This window comes from Zosterops lateralis (genome assembly GCF_965231275.1).
Source record: "Zosterops lateralis genome assembly, chromosome: 3".
Classification (NCBI taxonomy): domain Eukaryota; kingdom Metazoa; phylum Chordata; class Aves; order Passeriformes; family Zosteropidae; genus Zosterops; species Zosterops lateralis.
In genome coordinates, this window is record NC_139764.1 from 113,429,349 (window position 1) to 113,452,128 (window position 22,780).

At 49.3% G+C, this 22,780-nt stretch overlaps 2 protein-coding genes across 15 annotated transcripts in view; both read left to right on the forward strand.

Moving 5' to 3' along the window:
* Positions 1 to 22,780, forward strand: part of LOC310907077 (interferon-induced very large GTPase 1-like) — a 92,692-nt gene that overhangs the window by 32,702 nt on the left and 37,210 nt on the right. For 2 of the 13 annotated variants that reach the window (XR_014589531.1, XR_014589533.1), the window contains one exon: positions 21,282 to 22,336. The exons of 8 other annotated variants lie outside the window; for them this stretch is intronic. The gene's annotated coding sequence lies outside the window, so the exon portion shown is untranslated. Of the gene's footprint in view, positions 1 to 18,237; positions 18,995 to 21,281; positions 22,337 to 22,539; positions 22,612 to 22,780 lie in introns of those variants that run through there. 3 more of the 13 variants (XR_014589532.1, XR_014589534.1, XM_083856942.1) reach the window with 3 other exon arrangements.
* The window catches only part of LOC310907076 (interferon-induced very large GTPase 1-like), a 49,468-nt gene that overhangs the window by 10,636 nt on the left and 16,052 nt on the right, over positions 1 to 22,780 (forward strand). Inside the window, exon 2 of one of the 2 annotated variants that reach the window (XR_014589529.1) lies at positions 2,623 to 10,302. Coding sequence is in view for 1 of the 2 variants with exons in the window: in XM_083856935.1 (XP_083713061.1) it covers positions 2,625 to 9,923 (7,299 nt within the window). In the remaining variant the exon portion in view is untranslated. Of the gene's footprint in view, positions 1 to 2,622; positions 10,691 to 22,780 lie in introns of those variants that run through there. The other variant, XM_083856935.1, reaches the window with a different exon arrangement.

Consider the following 22,780-nt stretch of genomic DNA (forward strand, 5'->3'; position numbering starts at 1 on the left):
CCTCCTGTAGGGGTGCTTGCAATCCATGCTTTCTAGTCTGGGATGAAATCGGACTACTAGGAGAGGAGTGGGCTGGAATTGATGTTCCTTCTGAGTCTGCATCCTCCTCCTGTCTGCTAGGGGGAGGCTTAAATAAGTCTGTTAAATCTTGTTCTTGGGTTACAGTATGATGAACTTTATCTAGTTTTGTGCATCTTTCTCCTATACTGCATGCAGAACAGCACCTCTTAAGCTTTTTTTTATTGGCCTTATTCTCCTTTTCAAGGACTAGTACCAAAGGATCAGAGGGGGTCCTAATTCCACAGTCTCTTTGCCATTTCGGGTGATTTTGAAGGGAGAAAAACATATCTGCATAAGAAACTCCGTCTCCCATTTCCCTTCCAGTCTCAAAAACAACGTTAACTGTAACAAGGTGTTATGTTATAAAGTTCTAGCAAGTGGCCATCTCGCTCCATCTTCCAATCAATACAGAGGCCACCAATGACTACAGTATTTTATAAGAGTTTGTTTGTTCTCTGTACCCTCAGTCCCCACAATCTCCCTCTAATGTGCCAAAATACAGCCCCACGGGCATTAGAAATGTCTTTGCTCTGTCCAGTCCCCATTATCTCCTTCTTCTTGTCCTATCTTGTTTCCACCCAAATCTTTCTTCACAAACTTTCACAGTCTTTTCCCAGTCTTCATTGCGCATACCCCAGGTTTCAGGTACTAAATGTGGCTTTTCACACACAAGCTTTAAAATCTTGGGTTCGAAGTCTATTTGGCTAAGACGTTGTTCCTGCTTGCACTGGGTGCACACACTCTGTTGCCTAGCAGAAGAACAGTAGCAATGCCCCGCACAAATCTTACACTGTAACAATACTCACATGAGATGCAACCTTCTAGACGAACTGAAAACTCTACCATTCTCACAAAAACAAGCTATCCTGTTTATTTCTTCTGAAACATTCAAATCTTTTCGTGCAGGTTGCTCCCCATCTAACACTACCAGCTTCCCCACAGAAGTCCTATATATTCTTTCTAAATAAACCCATTCATCTCCTCTTTCAATCCAATAATTCACTGGATTAAAAAATTCTCAAGGATCAAGTCCAAACCACTGGGGGAAAGGGGTTCCTTCAATTCATCTAGCCACGGTTAAAACATATGTGGATCACCGTGTTCAAACACAACACTCTTCACATTCGTACTCAGTCTGATGGCTTTGCTTTTCTCCAGCTCACTTGAGGTTGGAAACGTGGACAGAGCCCCTCACTTGCTTTGTACTTAGGGCACGCCTCACTCATTCACACAACCAAAATGTCTGGACTCAGCAATCACACAATCACAATTCTAATAGCAGCAACAAAAGTTTAATTCAAACAAAACCCAGAATTCCCTCAATCCACTCTCCAGGATCGCTAGCCACTGTGCTACCAGTCAGCAAATCCTTCTGCCGGTGTGAATCCCTCCGCCAGTGCCGGTTGCTTGCAAGCCCAAACCTTACCTAAACAGGGACTACACTGTGTGTAAGAGGTCTCTCACGGTTTATCAGCAGCCCTGGCCAAGCACACAACTTACAGGCTACTTAGATTTGAAACATATCATTGATCTGCAGTTCCAGCAGGCTGTTATCTGTCCCTGGAGTGAGCGAGCTGATGAGCGGAGCTCCTCCAGAGAAAATCCCAGGGCGCATTTTAGGATGTCTGCCTGCCTGCCATTCCTGCAGCTGGGCAGAGAGCCTCCTGGCTGGCTTGCCAAGTGATACATGGATGGTACTCCATGATACTATGATACTCCACAACTCATGAAAGTTGTAAAGTAGGTATGTTTTTATTGAGCGCTGAGATGCATGGAGGATAGCTTCTCCAAAGGCATGTGCACTTCTAGTGATACTCCTATTTCTTCTCTAAAGTATTACATATGCATTAAGTATTACAACACATCCATACATATTCATTACCTACCTCTGGCTAGTCTTGCTTCATACTATGAGCTTAAATTCCTTCTGCCCTTGCGCAGGGCTCTCTGGTGGTTGTCTGGTGGTCGCGTGGTAGATGAAGTAGGAAGTATTCTTCAGGGTTGAACTCTTCACCTAGCCTCTCTGCCCATACTCCTTGGTCTCGTGTCCTGAGTCCAGGCCTCAAGGCTGGTCTTGGCCAGTTTAGGGGTCCAAGCAGTCTTCCTTATCACAGCCTTGCCTTCTCTCATCCTGCTTTTGCAAGCAGTTTCTTTCTTATCCCTGATAGCCTTGCATGCTTCCATCCTGCTTTTGCAAGCACAGTAAATGTCAAGAAAAATACATTGTCTGGCTACTTCTGGACTCCAAAGCTATCACCCCTTAACTCATAACACTCTTGTCTCGTGTGTGTGTGTGTGTGTGTGTGTGTGTGTGTGTGTGTCTGTGCATGTCTCTGCTGTCTCTGGGATATACACTGAGCTCCAGGGTTGATCCTGCAAACAGGAAAGCAACAGGCACATCCAGTGTGCTGGGAAGGAGAGCCTGCCTCTTGTGCCATCCCAGGCTGGGCTCCAGCAGCTGGCTGGGAGCAATCCCCAGGGCTGCAGCTGCTGCAGAGCCTCTGCCAGGAGGCTGGGGCCTCTGACAGCACCTTAGGGAAAGTCTCTTTTTTTCCTCTAGAGCCATGACTTCACAGGAGGACACACAAGAGGAGGAGGTAAAGGCACAGCTCCTAGCAGAGGCATTTCAGAAGGAAGGATTGGATGCTGGATACTGGCTGCCCAAGGTGTCACAGATCCTGGGAATCAAGTGCAGAGAAGCCCTGCAACATCTGGAATATGAAGACTATCTCAAGCTGGAGTGTGACATACAGCACCCCTGGGAGAAAAAGGCACTCCAGAAACTCCTGAAAATAAGAGATGACAAAGCATGTGAGGAGATGCAAAAGCATAATGTGGAGAAGATAAAGCAAAGACAAGAAGTGGCCAAACAAGCCCTGAAGGATCTGACAGAAATGCTCAACAGCCACAGCCACAGCCAGGATGCTGTGAGGGAGAAAGCAGAGACTCTGTGGCAAGCCATGGAGATTCCCAAAGAGTTCTGGCCACCACCAAACAAACCCTTGGCAGAAATGCTGGAGGGCATCCATAAGCAGCTGGAGCAGCAGGAGTTGTCAGCAGTCAGGATGGAGAACATCCCTGACACGGAGGTGCTGAGGCGGGCGTCGGGGGGACTGGCCCTGCAGGGCATCTACAGAAGCAGCAGACCTGAAGATGTGCTGGCAAAGCGAGAGCAGCTCCTCAGGGTTCCTGAGGGATTCCAGCTCGATGGTCTGGAGCAAGGATCGCTGCTTGAGAGGAAGGAGTTCTCGTCCTCTGCAGCAGAATCCACTTTCACCAAGTCCATGGAGCAGCTGGGATTCAGCATGAGCGTTTCTGCCAAAGCTGAATTCGGTGGGATTAATGTTGAAGCAGGTGTAGATGACATCAGCTCCTCACAGTCCCAGGACACGCACCAGTCCCACTCTGAGCAGAGCTACTTTTGCAGCACCATGTACCTGTACATCCCTCTGGCCTCCTGCTACTTCCAAAGGCATCAGCTTCTCCTCTCAGATGCGGCTCTGCAGGAGCTGCAAGACATGGAGCAGCTTTTGAGCTTCACTCAGGAAGACAAGGCCCCCATGCTGAATAGGTTTGAGAGGTTCTTCAGCAGGTTTGGGTCCCATGTAAACCAGGGTCCCCTGCACTTCGGGGGGATATTCTGGTGGAAGGCGTCGACAGAAGGATTCCAAGCTGAGCAGAGGGAAGAGATGAAGCGACAAACGTCTGAGGCACTGAACTGCTTTGTTGGGGCCAGCTGGAGTGGGTTCAGAGCCAGTGCTTCGGAGGCCCTTGATGTTTGTAAATCCAGCTCAAAGGCTTCTGTCCTTGGAAGAGCCAGAGAGAGTTCCCATACAGCAATTCAGCTCTCCATGGTCAACACAGGGGGCCCACCAGACCCAGCTTCTCTTCCTCAGTGGAAAACGGGGCTGTTGTCTGATAACACAACATGGTGTGTTATCGACCGTGGCTTTGAGCTGATCCCAGTGTGGGACATCATCTTGTGCAATCACTGTGGGGATTTTAAGTCCGTGGGTCAGATGAGCAGAGCCCTCAGGGCTGTGTACAAAGAGCTAAGAAATCAGGGCATAGGCAACATTTTTGTAGAGGAGCTGGGCAGTGCAGTGCAAGAGGCCAGAGATTTCATGGGCACTGTGAAGACCTGGGAGGTGACAGTGGATGAAGGGAAGCTGCTCATGCTGATGGAGCTAAGAGATCATCTGAATGCAAAAACCAGGAACCCCAGTGTGTGGATCAATGTGTGCCTGTCAGACAAAGCCCTGCAGGACTTCCTGGTGAACACCGTGCGCAGCTGCCAGGAGTCACCTCCAGAAAACACCAGCTCTATCAAGGGAATGTTGAAAAGCCTCCTGGATCCTCATATCTACTCTGTCAAGGACTTCCCTGAGGCTTCCTACATTATGAACTGGATCTTTCAGCCTGGGTACCGACTTCCCAGATCCCCCAAAGTCTCTGAGCTTGGAGAGCTCATCAAAACACTGCAGCAAATGAAGGAGCACATCCATGCTGTCACCTATGCACCAGGAAGCTCTGCTTCTGCTGTTCATGAAGCAAAGATAGAAGCCACCCTGACCTGCAACCTCGCCATTTATTCCTTACTCCAGTCTCTCCAGGAACGGGCTCAGAAGGACATGGAACTGTTGGTGCTCTTGATTGCCACCAGCACAGGGTACCAGGTGGAAAGCAGCACTTTCCAACACCTCCTTGGACACCCAGAAATTCAGTACATGGCCAAGGAAATAGAAGCGGCACATGAGAAGTACGTGAACCTGAAGGAGCAAGATGCCAACAGAGCTGAGGCCTCCATTCTGCTGACGGGTCTGACTGTGACACTCGAAAGTCAAGAGCTGTCCCCTTCGCAGAAGAAGGAGCGTTTGGTTTTCATGGAAGATCACATGAAAGGCTTGTGGTCCCCACAGATAAAGGATCTCCTCCAAAAGCACAGTGAAGGTGAAGACTGGGAGAGGCTGGAACGGGACTTGCATTCTTTGATCAATAGTTTCTTGGATGACAAATTGGTTGAACAAAGGATGCAGAACACATATAGAGAGCTGGAAGTCACTTCTGCAACATCCGAGCGCCCCAGTCAATCCACCTCCAAGTCAGACAGCAGCGAATCCACAGAAAATAAAGCCACTGCAAACCAGGATTTCCTCCAGTTGCTCAAGCGCCTTGGACTCGAAAATCACTATCCAAGAAAAATGGGGATGGGAGATTTCCACACCATCAACAAGACATCTCTGCAGGAAATCCAGTCCAACAAGGAAACAGAACTGCCATTATACTTCTTGCAAAAGCTGTTAACCATGGATTACCAGGTGAGGTACCTGACTTGCAGGGATGACAGCAACCGCAAACTTGCACCCCTGCCACAAATCAGAGAGCAAGAGCACCAACACTCAGACCCCTTAAAAAACTTTCTTGAAAATCTGATGAAAGCAGGCCCTGAGCGTACAAGAAGGGACGGCCATGTGCACCCCATGGACCTGCAGATGGCCATTTTCCATTGTGCTGATGACTTCCTCAGACAGACCCTTGCAACCAAGCTGGCCTTCTGCCAACTGGCGCTGCCACTGCTGGTGCCCAACCCGTGCACTTCAGACATCGAGTTCCCACTCTACGCCCTCAGCCAAATCCAAAGGAGCTGGAAAGAGGCGGACAAGTCAGGAAAGCAGGCCGGAACAAAGAGTTACAACAACAAACTCATCTTTCAGGCCCAGACACCCATCGTGTCCTTCATCCGCATTGGTAGCTCGGCCTCCTCTTCCAAGTCTCAGCTCCTGAACGCTCTGCTGAGCAGACGCAAACACGACACTTTCTTCCACCGCCACTGCAGGGGCAGCACCAGAGAGCGTTTGCTGATGGAAGGGGTGGTGGAGATCGCCTGGTACTGCCCCCGCGGGAGCGCCGATGACACCTTTGAGTGCTGCGTGGCTTTCTGTAACCTGCATGGAGATGCCAGGGATCACGGAGCACAGCTGCAGTTCCTGCAGGAGATATCTGCTGTCATTGTGGCTCTTGTGTCTGATTTGGAGCACATGGACAGCAGGGGGAAAAAGCTTCTGCAAGACCTGTTGCAGTCACAAAGGCCTTTGGTTTGTCTTCTCACAGAAAAAGAGAACATTGCAGCTGCACAGGCCAGCAAAACCATAACAATAGGGATCAAGAATACAAACGAAGCAGAACTGATGGACCAGCTGACCAAGACAATTGGGAATCTCTTTGAAGGGTCTAATCCACATTTCAGCCTGGACGCCTGTGTGGAAAAAGCTCGCCAGCACGGATTCGTAGTGGATGCAGATGAACCGGCGTGTGTGACAGCCAAAGCAAAGGCCAAGGAGCTGGTGGACCTTCTGAAGAAAGAGAAACTGTCTGAGATCAAATCCCAGCTGCTGCCGCTTCAAGGAAAACTGTGGTACCAGTGGTGCAAAAAGGACAAAGAGCTCACTCGCTTGCAGGAAAAGGGGGACGAGAGCATTGAGCATCATCGCAGCCAAATTGAAAACAAGAAGAAAGCAATAAGAAGGAAGCAACTTGAACAAGCTTTCCCTCTCAACCCACTGATGAAATCATTCCTTGGCTTTCTCCAGGCACAGCCAGCAGATACCAAGAAATACTTCTTGAATTGGATGAAGGTCTTTATGAGCGAGCTATCCTGTGGTCGCCTTGAAGAACTGAGGAGAGACTATCACGAGTTATGGTCGGAAATCCTGGCACAAAAGAAAAGCAAGGAAAAAAACAGTGTGAATGATCAGTGTCTGAGTTGCTTGAATGCCCTCTCTGATGAAATCAATGATTCATCCATCAGCCTGGAGCACCTTCTGAGAGAGGTAGGGCAGATTTATGAAGCTCTAGAATTAGACAAGACAAGTAATTACAATTTTGTCAAACTGCCAGAAATTGCAGCAGAGCTGATGGTTTTGGGATATCCTGTGGAACTGATGGATGGGGATGCTTCTTACGTGCCCTTGCGCTGGGTGGGCGCAATCTTTGACAGCTTAATTGAGAGGCTGGGGGACAAACGAGTGTTTGTGCTCTCCGTGCTGGGCATCCAGAGCACGGGCAAGTCCACCCTGCTGAATGCCATGTTTGGTCTGCAGTTCAGCGTCAGCGCGGGGAGATGTACCCGCGGAGCCTTTATGCAGCTGATCCCAGTGGGCCAGGAGCTGCAGCAAGACTTGGGCTTTGATTTTGTGCTGGTGGTTGACACAGAGGGGCTTCGTGCTGTTGAGGTGGCCAATAAACAGTCCCTGAACCATGACAACGAGCTGGCCACCTTTGTCATTGGTGTTGCCAACTTGACTGTGATCAATATCTTTGGAGAAAATCCATCAGAAATGCAAGATGTTCTCCAGATTGCTGTGCAGGCTTTCCTGAGGATGAAGAAAGTCAATCTTTCCCCAAGCTGCGTCTTTGTCCACCAAAACGTGGGGGAAGCAACTGCCAAGGAGCAGAATATGGAAGGACGAAGGCGTTTGCAGGAAAAGCTGGATGAAATGACCGTGGTAGCTGCTCAGCAGGAATTCTGTGACATCTCCTCCTTCAGCGATGTCATTGGCTTTGATGTGAAGACCCACATTCACTACTTTGCTCACCTGTGGGAAGGAAACCCTCCAATGGCACCACCCAACCCCACCTACAGCCAGAACGTCCAGCAACTCAAGAGCAAAATCCTCCAGGCTGCCCAGAAGAAGTCGCGAAGCAGCATTTTGAGGCTCTCGATCCTGAAAGACCGTATTGGTGACCTCTGGAATGCTTTGCTGAATGAAAACTTTGTTTTCAGCTTCAAGAATTCTCTGGAGATTGCAGCATACAGGAAACTGGAAAGTGCCTTTAGTCAGTGGACCTGGAAGCTGAGGAGTCACATCTTAGATGTACAGATGAGACTGGACAACAAAATTCGGAATGGGGACTTGCAGAATGTCACCAGAGAACACCTTGAAGGGCTGGTGCAAGAGACAAGTGATGCCATTGAGAAAGAAGTGGAAAAGTATTTCAGGGAAGATAAAGACTGTGAGACACTGGTGCAGTGGAAATCAAGCACAGAGCTGAAGCTGAAAGAAATAAAAGATACTCTCCTTCTTGAAACGAAAAAGAAATGTGAGAATCTTATTGAGCTACAGAAGGAGCAGAGGAAACTGGATGCAAAGAAGTTGGAATATGAAGATGAGCTCCTGAAAAGGAGTAGGGATCTGGCTGTGACTCTGAAAGGGAAGAGCCTCAGTGAGAGAGAACTGAGAGAAAACTTTACTCTTGTCTGGGACAAGTGGATTGCTGAAGTCTCCCATGCTACTCCTCCTCCAGAACGGGTGAATATTGATGCAGAAATTGAAGGTGTCCTTCTAGGGCAGTTTAAGGAGCCAGGTTTCCATGAACGGATCAGGTCATTTCCCAAAGGCCGAGGATTTTCTTTTGACCAGGACAAACACATCACAAAGAAAAAGCGTTTTGGTGTTATCCCAAAATGCTGGAACATTCCCATTGCTGATGTGATCAACTTTCAGGACATCACAGACAACATCATAGAGAGTGTGGAGGCAAGCATTGATAAGAAGGAACAGGAGAAACGTGATTACAGTCAAAGTTTTATCTTTGAAATACTCAATGAAGTACAGAAAGGTGTCAGTGCTGTCCCCAGTAATGCAAAATGCACTCTTAACAAAGAGTATAGCATAGATTTGTCCCTGTATCTGTGCAGAATGGCAGCAGAGAGGTTTAAAGCCATGCACGAAGCATTCCAAAAGGCAAATGACCCAGTCATGTACCTGAACAGCAAGAGAGAAGATTTCTTCCAATGTTTCCAGATTTCCTGCCAAGGAGCCACTTCGATCACAAGTTTTGCTGTTTTCCTTTGTGACAAGATTGAACCAGCTCTTCGCCGGGCGGTCTATGAGAGGACAGCTAAATCCATTGCTGAGGACATGCAGGGCAAACTCCCAGATTTCCAGGGCAACAGAGCCAGTCTGGAAGTTTGCATCCTGAAATACCTGGCAGAAGAAGAAAATTTTGAGTATTTCAAGCAGTACCTTAAGTTTCCAAAAAAGTTTTTTCAGAGTTACATTGAGAGACGAGTGAAGAGTCACTGTTTAGATGAGAGCAGGAGACTGGAGAAGTTTTTAGATTCCTTTCTTAATCTTCTCTGTGAAAACATCCTGTCAGCAGTTTCTTTATCAACCCAAACTGTCAAAGACAGAAAAGACAGAGAAGACAAAGTCTCTCTGTGGCTGGATGAATTTTGCAGTCAACTGAGCGAGGTGATCAGCTTGCCCAGAAGTGACCTGAAGGGCATTGAGCACCAGGAGGTCACAGACATTGAGTTCCTGAGCAGTGTCATGGCAAAAGCTGTGGATGACCTGAGGGACAAGCTCAAGAAAGAACTGGCTAATGCTGGCATGAGCTCATTTTCAATACAGCCTCACACCATCCTTGCAGAGCATTTTTCGGGGTGCTGGGAACAGTGTCCCTTTTGTGGGTCTGTGTGCACAAACACCATGCAGGGACATGATGGAGACCATCAGGTGGTCCTCCATCGCCCACAAGCTTTGAAGGGATGGAGGACGTGTGAGACACACCATTTGGTCACTACTATTTGTTCCAGCAATGTTGCAGGTGAGATCAGTTTTGTAACTGATGACGAAGTATCGATCCCCTACAAGAGATACCGTGATGCAGGACCTCCCTATTCCACTTGGAACATTCTTCCTGATCCATCCATGCAGGCGTACTGGAAATGGTTTGTGTCTCATTTCCAGACAGAGCTGGAAGCTCTGTACAATGGGAAATTTCAGGGAAGAGGAGAAATCCCTGAGGCGTGGCGGAGAATGACCAAGCAGGAAGCACTGTCTGAGCTGGACAAACGTTAGGCCATGTCCATGTGTAAAAAGAATCACAAGAGCTTTGCAGTTTAGGAGAACTTTGTACCAGGCTCCCCACAAAATGCAGTTGCAATGATGAGGCTCTCCAGCCCAATGAAGACACTGGTATCCAATTGCTCCCAAATTTGCTGAAATAAGGCATGTTACTGCAGCCATTGCTCTGCACCTCCCTTGCTTCATGATAAAGCCAGAATCCTCTTGTCTTCTTGACATAAACATTTCCCTCTGCTTTGTCCTAAAGTCAAACCAAAACCCCTCCTTGGGGTGATGGCCCTGGTGGCCAAGCCTGAGCCCCAGGGCCAGGGCCAGAGCAAGGGAAACACTTCAAGCACCCCTTGGATCAGCTGCTGTGAGACAAGAAGGGACAGTGCCCCAAAGGCAGTTTTCCTGCAGCAAGGAGGTGTCCTGCTTGGAGAAAGGGCTGCAGGACCTGAGGCCAGCTCCATGCTGGCTGCAAGCTTGGCTGCTTGGCTTTTGGGCATCATCCTTCCTTCCCTCCCTGATTGCAGCCTCCTGGATCAACTGAGGCCCTTCTCCCAGCAGGAGCTGTTGTGCCTCTGGGCTCAGGAAAGGAGTGGCACAACTGCCCCGGGGCTCAGGTGGTGCTTTCACTCCCTGTCTCTGAGGTGCTGTGTCTCTGTCCAGGGCAGCCACTCCTGCTCAGGTGCCTGGGGCTGCTGCCCTTCCCTCCAGCCCTCAGCCCCAGCAGGAGCTGCTCCTGTCCTTGGCCTCTGTGCTGAGCAACAGCCTTTGGAATGCCCCATGTGGAGAATCCCATCTGCAAGCACCTTCTGCAGCAGCCCTGGGGGCAGTGCTGGTGCTGTCCAGGCAGGCTGGTGGCACCGGAGCCGTGCTCTGGAGAAGGTGGCAGCAGCTGGCTCTGCCCCAGGGAGCTGTGGTGTTGCGATGCGCCTCCTCCCGGCTAGCCCCAGCACACTCGACAGCAGCTATCCAGTGGGCTCTTCTGCCACCACCCCACCGGTCCGTCTGGCTATGGCGGCGAATGAATCAGGGGACTCTCAGAGGTTGAACAGGAAAGGAGTTTATTGGGACACAGGGGACCCTCACCTCCAGACCCGGTGCCTCAGAGAGACCCCGAGCCTGGCATGAAGGGGGTTTTTAAACGCTTGGCTAACTCAGGGTGGGCACAAACAGAACCAGTAACATCAATTCGGGGAGTGGCTGCATGCATGACAGGAACAAATCATAGCAAACAGGGAGGGGGAGTGCTGGGACCCAGCCAATCACTCACTGTCCCTTGGGGGAGGTTCCCCTGCTTGAGGGACAGGCCTGAGGGTGACTGACAGGGGGGTAAAGTAACCAGGAGAGATTGACATCTAACCAAGGCGGGAAAGAAAAACCAATGGGGAGCTGTCTCTGCGGCAGGGTAGGGGAGAAAGGCATAAAATGTAACACCCGAGGGCTAAGAATAACTCGGGGGAGGGGAGCAACCAAGATGGGGTACAAAGAACAACTTACTGAACATTACATGGAAGCCCTTTTAAACTTTAACTACAAACTTGTCTCAAATGAACACCCACACTGTGGGGGCTTTTGCTGTGCAGGTGCTGCAACCCTGCTGGCAATGTGAGGGCCAAGCCCTGGTGGAGAGCTGGCTGAAGGGCTGCTCCAGCCTCATCCCCTGCAGGCTCTGCTAATACAGGAGTTGATTTGGACTGTGCTGCTGTGTCTCCTTTGTGTTCAGGGGAGCCACAGCTTGGGGTGACTGGAGCTCTGTGTGCTGTAGACAGGCAGGGGACAGGGGGGTGACACTGGGTGAATTATGAAGGTGTGAACAACAGGCCATGCCTGAGGCCTGAACATTAGGGCATGAGCCAAAATTGACCTTTAGATGAACCTTTAATCCTAATGTTATATGTACCTGCTCTTTAGAGAAATATTATTAGTCATAGTCTATATGCATTTGTTCATTATTGAACCCTCATTAGCAATGTGATCTATGAATGTGTTCATTAGTGAAACATGCATTTACTTTTCCAAATCTAGAAATAAGACAAGACTGTGAAATTTGACATCTGGCCATGTTTTGGGGTGTAGGATCAAAGACAACTCCCTTGGTTCCCCCTTGAGCCCTGGTCAGGCTTTGGGAGGAACCCAAGAGGAGAATGAAACCAGATATTCCTGCACTAGAAGTGATGTCACCTTGTTTATTGAACAATACAAGAACAGGACGCTCTCACCATGAAGTCGGAAGCCTCGTTGCCTGCAGGTGGACACACCACAGGAATTCCCAGTTACCCAGAGGGGCTCTCCAGTCCCTTGCTGTGACAGGGGCTCCACAGCTGATCTGGAGGATGGTCAAGTCTTGGGGTAACTGGGGATGTATCTTTCTTAATCAATGTATGCAATCTTTTGTCATAATGATTCTGTGCATTGCTGAGCTCATCCTTTTGTGATTCTTGGCAGTTTGGCATTAGAGTAAATGACACCTATTCCTTAAATAAGTGCCTGTTTCTTTTGTGCTGACCCTGCTGAGTGACAAAAACACTGGGCAAGGGTCTGGGAGATGGGGTGTGGCAGCAGAGGCTCTGCTCCATTCAGGGTCTCTGCTCCAGGAGGGGCTTCACTGTCTGCAGGGACAGCAGAGAGGGCAGGGAGCCCCAAACCACAACATCCAGGGAAACCAATGTCAGTGGCAGGTGCCAAGGGAGGCAGCACTGGGAACCAAGGCTGGCCTGTCACACACACAGAGGGCTGAGAAGGTTGATCCCAGGGAGGTTCTGTGCTCTGGAGCTGCTCAGCTGGGAACCTGTGGGACAAAATGGGAATGGGCCCAAACTGTGCCCAGCCCAGCCCTGGGCAAGCAGAGCCAGAGGCAGTGACAGGAGCCAGAGCTGGGCCGTGTGAGCGTGTGGTGCAAGGGCTGAGTGCCAGGGACTGGGGATAGCTGGGCTGGAAGGGGATTTGGGCTGGATCCCCCAGCCAGAGTGGGAGTGGAGGTGCCCCTGACCATGGTGTCACCTCCTGAGCTGTGTGGGGGAATGTCCCAGTGCAGCTACTGGAGTGAGTGGGGGGGACCCAGCGCCACAACTGGATGCAGTGGAGAGGACCCAGTGCAGCAAGGGGGGATGGCCTCAGGCCTGGGCTGGGCTATCAGGAGGCTGCAGGGTCCCTCACCTGCTCCCCTCACCTGTGCCAGCTGTCCCAGCTTCCTCTGCACTACAGCCAGACTGTTCTCTGCACCTTTCCCTGTCTCTGCCAGAACCCCTTGGCCAAAGTCTCCCTCACTGGGATCGTCTGGCACCTCCTTCCTTGCAGGCCCTGCTGGTGGGAGGAGCACAAACAGCTTAAAGGCCTTTTCCAACCTCAGTAATTCTTGGATGTGGTGCCTTCCAGTGACACCAGGATGCAGCAGCTCTCCCAGGCTGCACCAGCTGGGACTAAGGTGACCCTGTGTAACACCCCATAACCCTGGTGATCCTGTGTAACACCCCAGAACATTTACATGTAAGTGGCTAGACTGAGGTTCCTTTACTCTGCCTTGGCACACTGGAGAAATACCAACCAGACATTCCCAAGAGGTCAAAATTACACAGAACTTAGGTGGCAAAAGATAGAAAATCAAGGAATTTGATCAACCTTTTCCACTCTCTGACACCCTGCAGGGTCCTGAGGAGAGCTGCTGGTGCTGGGGTGTGACTGTAAAGCGGAGCAGGAACTGTCCAGTGGGGTCTGTCTGCTGCACTCACTGGGAAAGATGGGGCTGGGAATGGAGGGGGACAGGGCTGGGGTGCCTGGCTGGGAGGAGCTGGGATGGGGATGGAAGGGCAGGTGGGGAGCTCTGAGAGCACCAATATTGCTCTTAGTTTCCCTTCCTCCTTTTGCTCTCTTCTTCCTGCCCTTCTCTTCCTCCCTTGTGTGAAATGTGGAGTTGTGTTTTGTGTCTGGTAGAAAAAGGTGGCCTGTGTAGTTGTGGTTGTGAAACGTGTGGAACAAGGACATGGGACAGTTATAAAAATTAGTTTTAATGAGCTAATGGAAAAAGCATGGAAAAGAGGCTTTTTGGACAAATATTTTGCGTGCGTATAGGTGAATGATGTCAGCTTTAACGTTTTTGTAATACAGGTTTTACGGGTTTTTTTAGGCCTTTAACATGTAGGATAGAAGAATGCGGAAGTATTATTATTTGCTTTGATATTAAAATTATTATAAGCTTTAAGCTGCTTTGTAATAAGAGGTTTTGAACTATAGTTTTAGAATACATAAAAAGAATTGTAATCACCTAAATAAAAGAAGGAAGTGAGCTTATCCCAAGCTAAAAACTGAGGATCCTGGAAAGGAAAAGTGGACGATCCTGTAAAGGGAAGCTAAACATCACCATCCCTGATTTACAGTCCTGGAAAGAGAAGCTGGACCTCACCATCACTGAGTTATGATTCTGAAAAAGGGAAACTGGACATCACCATCACTAATTTACAATTCTATACTTGGGGTATAGAAATTCGACGTCAGCAATAGGAATTGATCACAATGGGGTATAGAAATCGGACTTCACCAATAGAAAGTAGGAGGAAACTACAAAAAAAAGCTGCAGAGAAGTGCTTATGAAGATGGTCAATAAATACCAGCAAAAATTAGTAGCCAGTGTGCAGCTGGAGGGGAAACCCCCACTGCATCCAGCGCACTGCTTTGCTCACACTTTACATTTGAATTAATGAATTAATAAATTGATTGTTGCTTGATATATTGGCTGAGTCAAGCTCTTCTTCTTTACAATTGCCAGAGAAGTTGTTACTGCCCCATTCCTGGAAGTGTCCCAGGCCAGGCTGGGCAGGACTTGGAGCACCCGGGGATAGTGGAAGGTGTCCCTGCCCACGGCAGGGGGTGGAACTGGATGGGCTTTAGGGTCTCTTCCCACACGGAATCCATGAGGATTTAGGGAGACAAGAATGGTACAGGGATATCTTTGAGTCCTTTCTGATACCTAAAGAAGATCCAAAGTCGTTAAGAGAGACTTGTTAGGAGGCCTAGACAGGGACAGGAGTGCCAGGACACGGAGATTCGCTCCACGCTGACCCCGGGCAGGGCCAGATGTTGTTTTTGGGCTCTTTTTTCCCGCCGTTTTTCTTGCTCCCCTCACGCGTGGGGCCCTCCCGGCCGCCAGGCGGCGCCATCTCTGCGGGGCGGGGTGTTGGTGACGTCACGGCCACGCCGGGCGGGCCGATGCGGCGGCAGCGGGAGCGGCCCCGGGAACAGCGGCGGGAACAGGGGGAATAGCACTGGGAACAGCGGGAACGCCACCATGGAGTACGTGAGGCCAGAGCAGCTCGCCGGCTTCAGCAAGTCCAAGGTAGCGGCGCTGGCGGGGGCCGGGCTCGGGGCCTGGCGCCGTGAGGGGGGCGCTGAGGGGCGGCCGGGGCTGGCAGGGGCGGCTGGGGGAGGTTGGGGTGCCTGGAGGAGGGGAGGCTGCAGCGGGGCCTGGGGGCCGGGCTGGGATCTTGGGAGGGGCTGTAGGGAGACCCGGAGTGTGGAGGGAGTGCCGGGGTTTGGGGTGGAGGGAGGGGCCGCAGTGAACCCCGAGATTTAAAGGGAGCGAAGGGGAACTGTAGGGCGGTCCGAGTGTTGGGAGCGACTGCAGTGAGATTTGGGGTAGGGAGGTTTGCAGGGATTTTGCAGCAGGGCTTTGGGGGACTGCGGTGAGACCCTAACCCCGGGTTTGGAAGTGGTGGGTTTGCAGTGACACCCAGGGATTTGGGGACGGGGGGTTGGTGGTGCAGTGAGACCTGGGATTGCGGCAGGGCACTGTAAGGGAACCTGGAGGTCGGGAAGGGGGGGTTGTTGCTTTAACACCGCCTGGCTTTTAATGGGGACGGGAGAAGCCTCAGTGGCAGCTGCTGAGAAAGAAGCTGCTCAAAGCTTTTACTATGGCCAGCAGAGCCAACCCCTGAAGTCTCTGACAACAGAGATATTGCTAGCCCAATTAGAGAAGTTAGTAACGCCTCTGTGATGACATATTTCAAAAGGAAATAAAACATGCACATTGTCTTTCTTCTCTTCCCAGGGGTGGCGAGGCGGCCACCGGGGCTCCTCCTGGTGCAGCTGTCGGGGCCCATCCGGTGGTGGCTGCCAGGGAACCATCTCAGCTGGGCCTCCAGGGATCATCCCAGTGCCACGAGTGGCCACAGAGCTGGGACCGTGCAGCCGGGGTCAGTGCCCAGAGTGCCCGTGCAGCCGGGGCTGTCTCGGCACGGTCTGCACTGAACTGTGCCTGCCTGAGCACTTTTGAGCAGCTCTGCTGAATTGGTCAAATGCAGATTCATGAGATTATACATATTGAAACGTTCCTTTGTGTTTACATGCTCTGGGAATTCTTTAGCTTAGTTCTACCCTTGATCTCACCTTCCTACAGTACATGCCACAATGCAGATGTGATTTTGGGAGTTTTGTATTTGATTTCTTCACGAGGCCCCCTGGTCTGTTGGTTGACAGTTATTGATAGCTGAAGGGTCAGTGGTGGATTCCTTCTTGCTCTTTTGCTGTTATTTTCCTAATTCTTTTCAATGTTATCAGGCAGACGTTCTAGCCATTTTTACAAGCACTTTCAATCAACATTAGTTATTTCACTGTTGTCAGTTAGTTACAAAAATAAAGGCATCGGTTATTATTTCACAACTACAATTACTTCTGCAAAATTAATGCTTTAATTAATGCTTTAATACAAAATTAATGCTTTTATAATGCTTTAATATACTCTCTATTTTAATATTCTGCCAAAGCCTAAACTATAATATATATTTATCACACTAAAATATATATTCTACACAGGGATTTGGGGATTAACTCTAAAGGGCCAACAAATTATGCTCTATCAAAACCGGTTATAAAGTGATTGCAAACTGCACTATATCAAAATAATTTGCAAAACCCAATACAATAGTGAAAGCCAACAACTGCATAATTATTTCTAACAGTGTCACCTTCCCCCCTCTCCCCAGAGTGAAGATGATGTCCCTGTGGATGTCCTGGAGCCTGTGGGAGCAGAGGAGATGGATTGTGAGGACAAAGCAGCTGGGGCTGAGCAACACATGCAGGAATAGTGCTGGAGGAGCCCTGAGATCACTGTGAGCCCCTGAAAAATCCAGAGCCTGCCTGGTGCAGGGGCTGATAAGGACAGCAGAAGCTTAGAAGCAAAATTTGATCCATGAGGCTGGGCAGTTACCCCAGGCAGGCAGAAAGTAGTTCTGGAACTGATCTTGTGTGAAATGGGGGATCACAAACACCAAGGCACTCATTGGAGTGCTGAAACCTTTTTTTTTTTTTTTTTGGAGTGCTGGAAACATTTTCAAAAATCTATAATTGGGTCTAAAATGGCTCAGATTGTGCAATCAAGGATCCAACAAAGTTTAGTTGGTTAAAAAAACCAGCCTACCAAAGCTGACAAAATAATGCTGGGAGCCATAAAATCTGAAATGTTCTGGGTGAGTATCAGCAGATTAATTGTTTGTGCTTTTGGGCCTAAAAACCTGTACCCGCTGTCCTTGGTCCTTCAGAATCTGAAATACAATAAAGCTAAAACTTAAGGCATCACCTTTGGCAATGTCATCAGAGAGAGATTCCCACATTATTGCAGAAGTGGTACAACAGCTTAGGAAAGCCTTGGGAATAGCTTGTGATCTTCACACTCCTTGTAGGACCCAAACCAGTGGCAAAGCAGAGTGAGTGAATCCTACAATGAAATTGCAGTTGGGTAAAATGTGTCAGGAAACCTCCTTGAGCTGGGTCCAAGCCTTACCTGTTGCTCTATTTCAAAGCAGAATTCAGCTGTGGGGCACCAGCAACATCAACCCCCGTGAGCTGCTCTGTGCTTGACCCTACCAAGTGCCAGACTCCAGGAAACACACATGTTCAAAGGAGGGCTCGATTTGAATCATTACCTCATTTCTCTCAGTAAAACCTTACAGGATTTGGGCAGTGGTGATCTCCAGACTGACGTGATTGGATACACCAGGGCACAAATTCCAGCCAGGAGATTGGGTGTGCTTGAATGACTGGGGAACTGCTCCACTGCAGCCAAAGTGGAAGGGGCCTTTCCAAGTACTGCTGACAACTTTTACTGCCTTGAAACTGGACACAGTAAAATCGTGGCTCCATTGTTCCAGAATTAAAACAGAACTAAAAAGGCTAAAGGCCCTTGGGAAGAAGTCAGGAGCTTGTCACAAGCTGTTTTACAAAACCATGGTGAACCATGGAGAATGGAGTATTTCCTGCAACATATGAATGCTGTTTGGGGGGGGGTACATGGCTATAGCTAAAAGCTGTTCCTCCTCTCCTTTGCTCCTAGGGAAAAAGGCGCTCTCTAGTTTTTGAGATGAAGATGATTTTGGAGAGAGAAGAAGAGGCCTCCTTAAATGGTACCCTAAATAAGCAGACCTGGGCCATATGCAGTGTTGAGAAAGCTGCTGTTGGGTGGCACTTGACAAGGGCAGGTTCCTGGGTGGCTGTCTTTGTGAGAGTTGAGAGCCACAAGGGAGCTGTTCTGTGTTGTCAGTGGGGAATCTCCATGGAAGTTCTAAGAGAGACTCCCCAAAAAATGATGCTACGCTATTTTTAACTGATGAAAACGATTGAAAATTGTAGGTTTGGTTTCTCTGTTTTTTTGTGGGAATGTGAAAACTTGTGGGGGGAAGGAGGAGTGTTTTGAAGGGTTTTTTTTTGGTTTTGTTTTCATTTCTTATTTTCTTCTTCTTAGTTTGTGTTACATGAACTATCTTTGTAACTTTTAAATTTTAGGCCTATTTTGCTTTTTGTTTTCTCCTAGTCACATCTCACAAAAAAGCAAACACTGAAACCATCACAAATGTAAATGCTTAGAGCAGATATGTCCCATGCTACACACTGAACAACAACATTGAATCCTTTTCTTCTTATTTTCCTTCTCTAAAGCCAAACCCAAAGGGTCTGAAGGTGCAGAATCAACTGTACAATGCTTTGGCTTTTCAGGGTGATTTCTCAAAGGGAAGAACATTTCAGGAAACATCATTTCATCCCATTTTTGCTGTCAGTGCAGGAATAGAATTAATTTTGACAGAGTGTTACAGTCTAAGGTACTACTTTGTGGCAATTTTTCTCACTGAAGAACTGAATTTTCTTTCCAAAGGACTGTTTCACCCCTTGAAGCCTGATGAGCTTAATATCTCAACAACCTGGGAGAGGCACAGAAGACACAGAAGAGAGCCCTGGTCTGGGAAATGAGAGATAAAAAAAGAAAGAAGGAGAACTTAATTACCATGTATGGCAAAGGGATCAATAACCAATAGGAAACCAAATACTAAAAACTCTGTAACTTGGGACTGATGAACATTGAGCCAATGAACTTCTCTGGGTTTTGACTGTATAAGTATGGGGAAAATCCAGGAGAGTTCCTGTGTGATGGAATGATTTTCTCTGCACAAGCCAGGCAATGTGTGGCTGACAAGATTCCTGTTGCACGTCCTGGCCAGAACAGCATCCTGACCATAAGAAAATAATAATGCCTTGATTCGCTAACACTAAAAAGATGTTGTTGGAGAGTTTTTGTTTCTCCTGCAGTTTTGCTGACAACAGGACACTGGGAAAAGGGCCTTTCCTCATTTTTGTGCCCAAGTGTGTGAGCAGGTGGTGTGCACCTCAGTGTCTGTGTGTGCTTTCACATGTGCACGTGTGTGTGAGTGTGCAAGGGGGAGGCTGTGCCCTGCCCCACTGCTGGCTCTGTGCTCAGACTGCTGCAACTCCTGGGAATATCACCTGCACTGTGGGAAAAACAAAAGTTCCCAACAACATTCTTAGTTTTAGAGAATTAAGACATAGCCTTATTATAGCTGGAATGCTGTTCTGGCCAGGATTTGCGCCAGAAATTTTTTCATCCACACACAGCCTGGCTTGTGCATAAAAAATCATTCCATCACACCTGATCTTTAGTAGATTTTTTCCCCCAAATCTTGATACAGTCAAACCCCATAGAAATTCATTGGTTAAATGTTCATTGGTCCCAAGTTATGCTGTTGCTAGTATTTGGTTTCCTACTGGTTACAGATTTCTTTGCCTCAATGCCAACTTGGTCCTCATTCCTTGGTTCTCTTATCAGTCTTTTCTGGACCAGCTGTATCTGGCCATGCCAGGGGTGATGTGTGGAGTTGATGTTCTCTGCTGGTCCTTATCTTTTGTGTCTCTTCTGTGCTACTCCCAGTTTGTTGAGATGTTAAGCTTCTCAGGCCTCCAGTGCTAAAACAGTACATTGAAAAGAAACTTCAGCTCTTTGTCCCACAGGGCAAGGGTAAAAAAAATCCCTGACTAAAATTACATGAATGTTTGTATCATTTCCAGCAAGAACACCCCATTCCTGGTGTTCCTGTAATTGCTCTCATGCCAAAGCCAGGGCATTTCCCTCCTGCCTTGTGGCTTCCTGATCCAGGGGGTCCCACAGCCTTGTGCCAGTGCTGAGGGAGAAACCCCCTCCAGAGCATCAGCGTTTCTTCTATGATTTTGGGAGCAGCCTGGCCCCATGGCCTGGCACCCCAGATCCTGGCTGCTGGCACCATCTGTGCCCTCCTCCTGTGCTGGAAAATGTGATGGTGGCCACCCCTGAGCCAAGGGACTGGACCTTGTTGTCCCCTGGGTATTATGAATGGATCCTGTGTGGGTTTGCCAGGATGGCTCTGGCTGCAGGAGCTGCGCTGGGGCTCCCTGTTTCCCATCTTCCATCTTTTGGCCTTGCTCGAGGCCAGGGAATCTCCCCAGCCTGCCTTAGCTCAGGGGATGAAGGCTTTGGAGGCTGTCTCTGGTGTCCCTGGGTTGTTCAGAGCACAGAGCTGATGTGATGGCACCAACAAACATCTCCCCACATCTCTCCACTTGTCAGAGCTGAGGGTGCTCACCTGGGGAAGAGAAGGCTCCAGGGAGAGCTCAGAGCCTCTTGCAGGGCCTAAAGGGGCTCCAGGAGAGCTGTAGAGGGACTTGGGATAAAGGATGGAGGGCCAGGACCCAGGGAATGGCTTCCCAGTGCTGGAGGGCAGGGCTGGATGGAATATTGGGAAGGAGTTCCTCCCTGTAAGGCTGGACAGGCCTTTGCACAGGATGTGCAGTTCTGGGATTGCGTGATCCAGGCCAAGGGGAGCAGGGTGGGTGGTTTCCAGGCAGGAGCCCCAGGCTGTGGCCAGCTCCTGCTGCCTTTCATGGAAAAATAGAATCATTGAGGTTGGAAAAGACCTCCAACATCCTCAAGTCCACCTCTCACCAAAAGCATTTTTTCTCGCTCTGATTAGGAACGGCAGTAGAAACGACACACAGACTCTCAGGCTTATGAGCAAGTGAGGGTGATCCTTACTCTTTGAAATCTTTTATTGACAGTTCTGATGGACGAAAACTTCATTGGACAGCAAACCAATACATTGCCATCACTGGACAGTTAGGAACAACACCCCTCAATCACTTCTTGCAAGTAAAAAACAGGGAGACAAACAACACCTGCAAGGATTGTTTTACTTTCTCCAAGGACTGTTTAAATTCCTCCTTCCAAATTCTCAGGCCACAATATCTCAGGCCAGTATGAGAAATCTGTGTGACTCTGTTTCATGCAGACACTGTGCTGCTGCCTGATTTCTCACGTTCTGCATCCACAATTTTTCTTCCCCAAATCAGGCAGGAGCAGTTTCATATTCACACTGCTGCAGGAAAACATATGACTAACAGGAAAGCAGTGGCTGCTCCCCCACTGCCTCCATAAAAGTGGAAACAGCTCCTTCCAAAAGAGCTGGGGCTGGGTGAGCTCGGCTGGATTTCTCCCATCCCAGGAGCTGTGGGGCACGGAGGGAGAAGGCAGGTCCTGGGGATGAGCTGTGGGGCTGGGAGTGGGCTGGTCCCTGCCCACTGTGGTTCCAGGAGAGGACAAAATGGTCTCATTTTGATGATTATAGGGCTGCAAGAGAGAAGTGTTCGGTCATGACAATGTTTCATCCTGGCCGGAGTTTTGGACAGCACTTTCTTTGAAAGTGTGAGAACAGGAATCCTTTATCATTCAGGCCAGAGAAATATTTTCCAAGGCTGGTCATAAGAAAAGCACGAGCCTGTTAGCAGTTCCTGGGAGCAGACAGTGTTTGTGATAAGCTTAGGAAGAGGTGAGGCCAGGTGCTGTTCTTAAGGCTAAGGCCTAACAAGCATTTTCTCAGATGACTCTGCAGCCTGGAAAGGAGGGAGGTGGAGGAATGCACCAGCACAATCACCACAGTTTTATCACTGCTGAAGCAAACTTCTTTATGATGTACCAGTAAAGAAACTTATGGAAGATGAATTTGTGCATAAATATATCCATAACAATGCTGCTGTGCTCCATCTGCTCCTTTTCCTAATGGAGCACCAGCCCCAGGAAGGGCTGTGAGCCTCAGCTGACCTCCAGGTAGCAGCACAGCAGTTCAAGGTCAAAGGTCTGTGCAATGAGCTGAGAGTTGGCTGTGAGCCAATTCAAACCACATCTGGGGAGGAAACTGGACTGTAATTAAAATAATTCTAAAAGAGTTGTTTCACTTTCACACTGTGCTGCAGTAAAACGCGTGATTTCCTGGAATCACCCCCCTGCCCCTGTTCAAGGTGAAGCCACACCCCGTTAAAAGCCAGGGCTGCATAAAGAGGGGTTGTGCTGGGCTACTCCCCTCCCAGGAGCTGCGGGGCACGGAGAGAGAAGGTAGGGCCCTGGGGATGATCCATGGGGCCTGGAGCAGCAGGCAGAGGGATCTTGTCAGTCTCCTGCCTCCTGTTGCCGGTGTTTGGGCAGGGCTGGGGATATGGCAGGGCAGGAGAAGAGGGGTGTGAGGGCAGGGGGCGGGCGGTGTGTGCTCCTCCGTGGGCTGCAG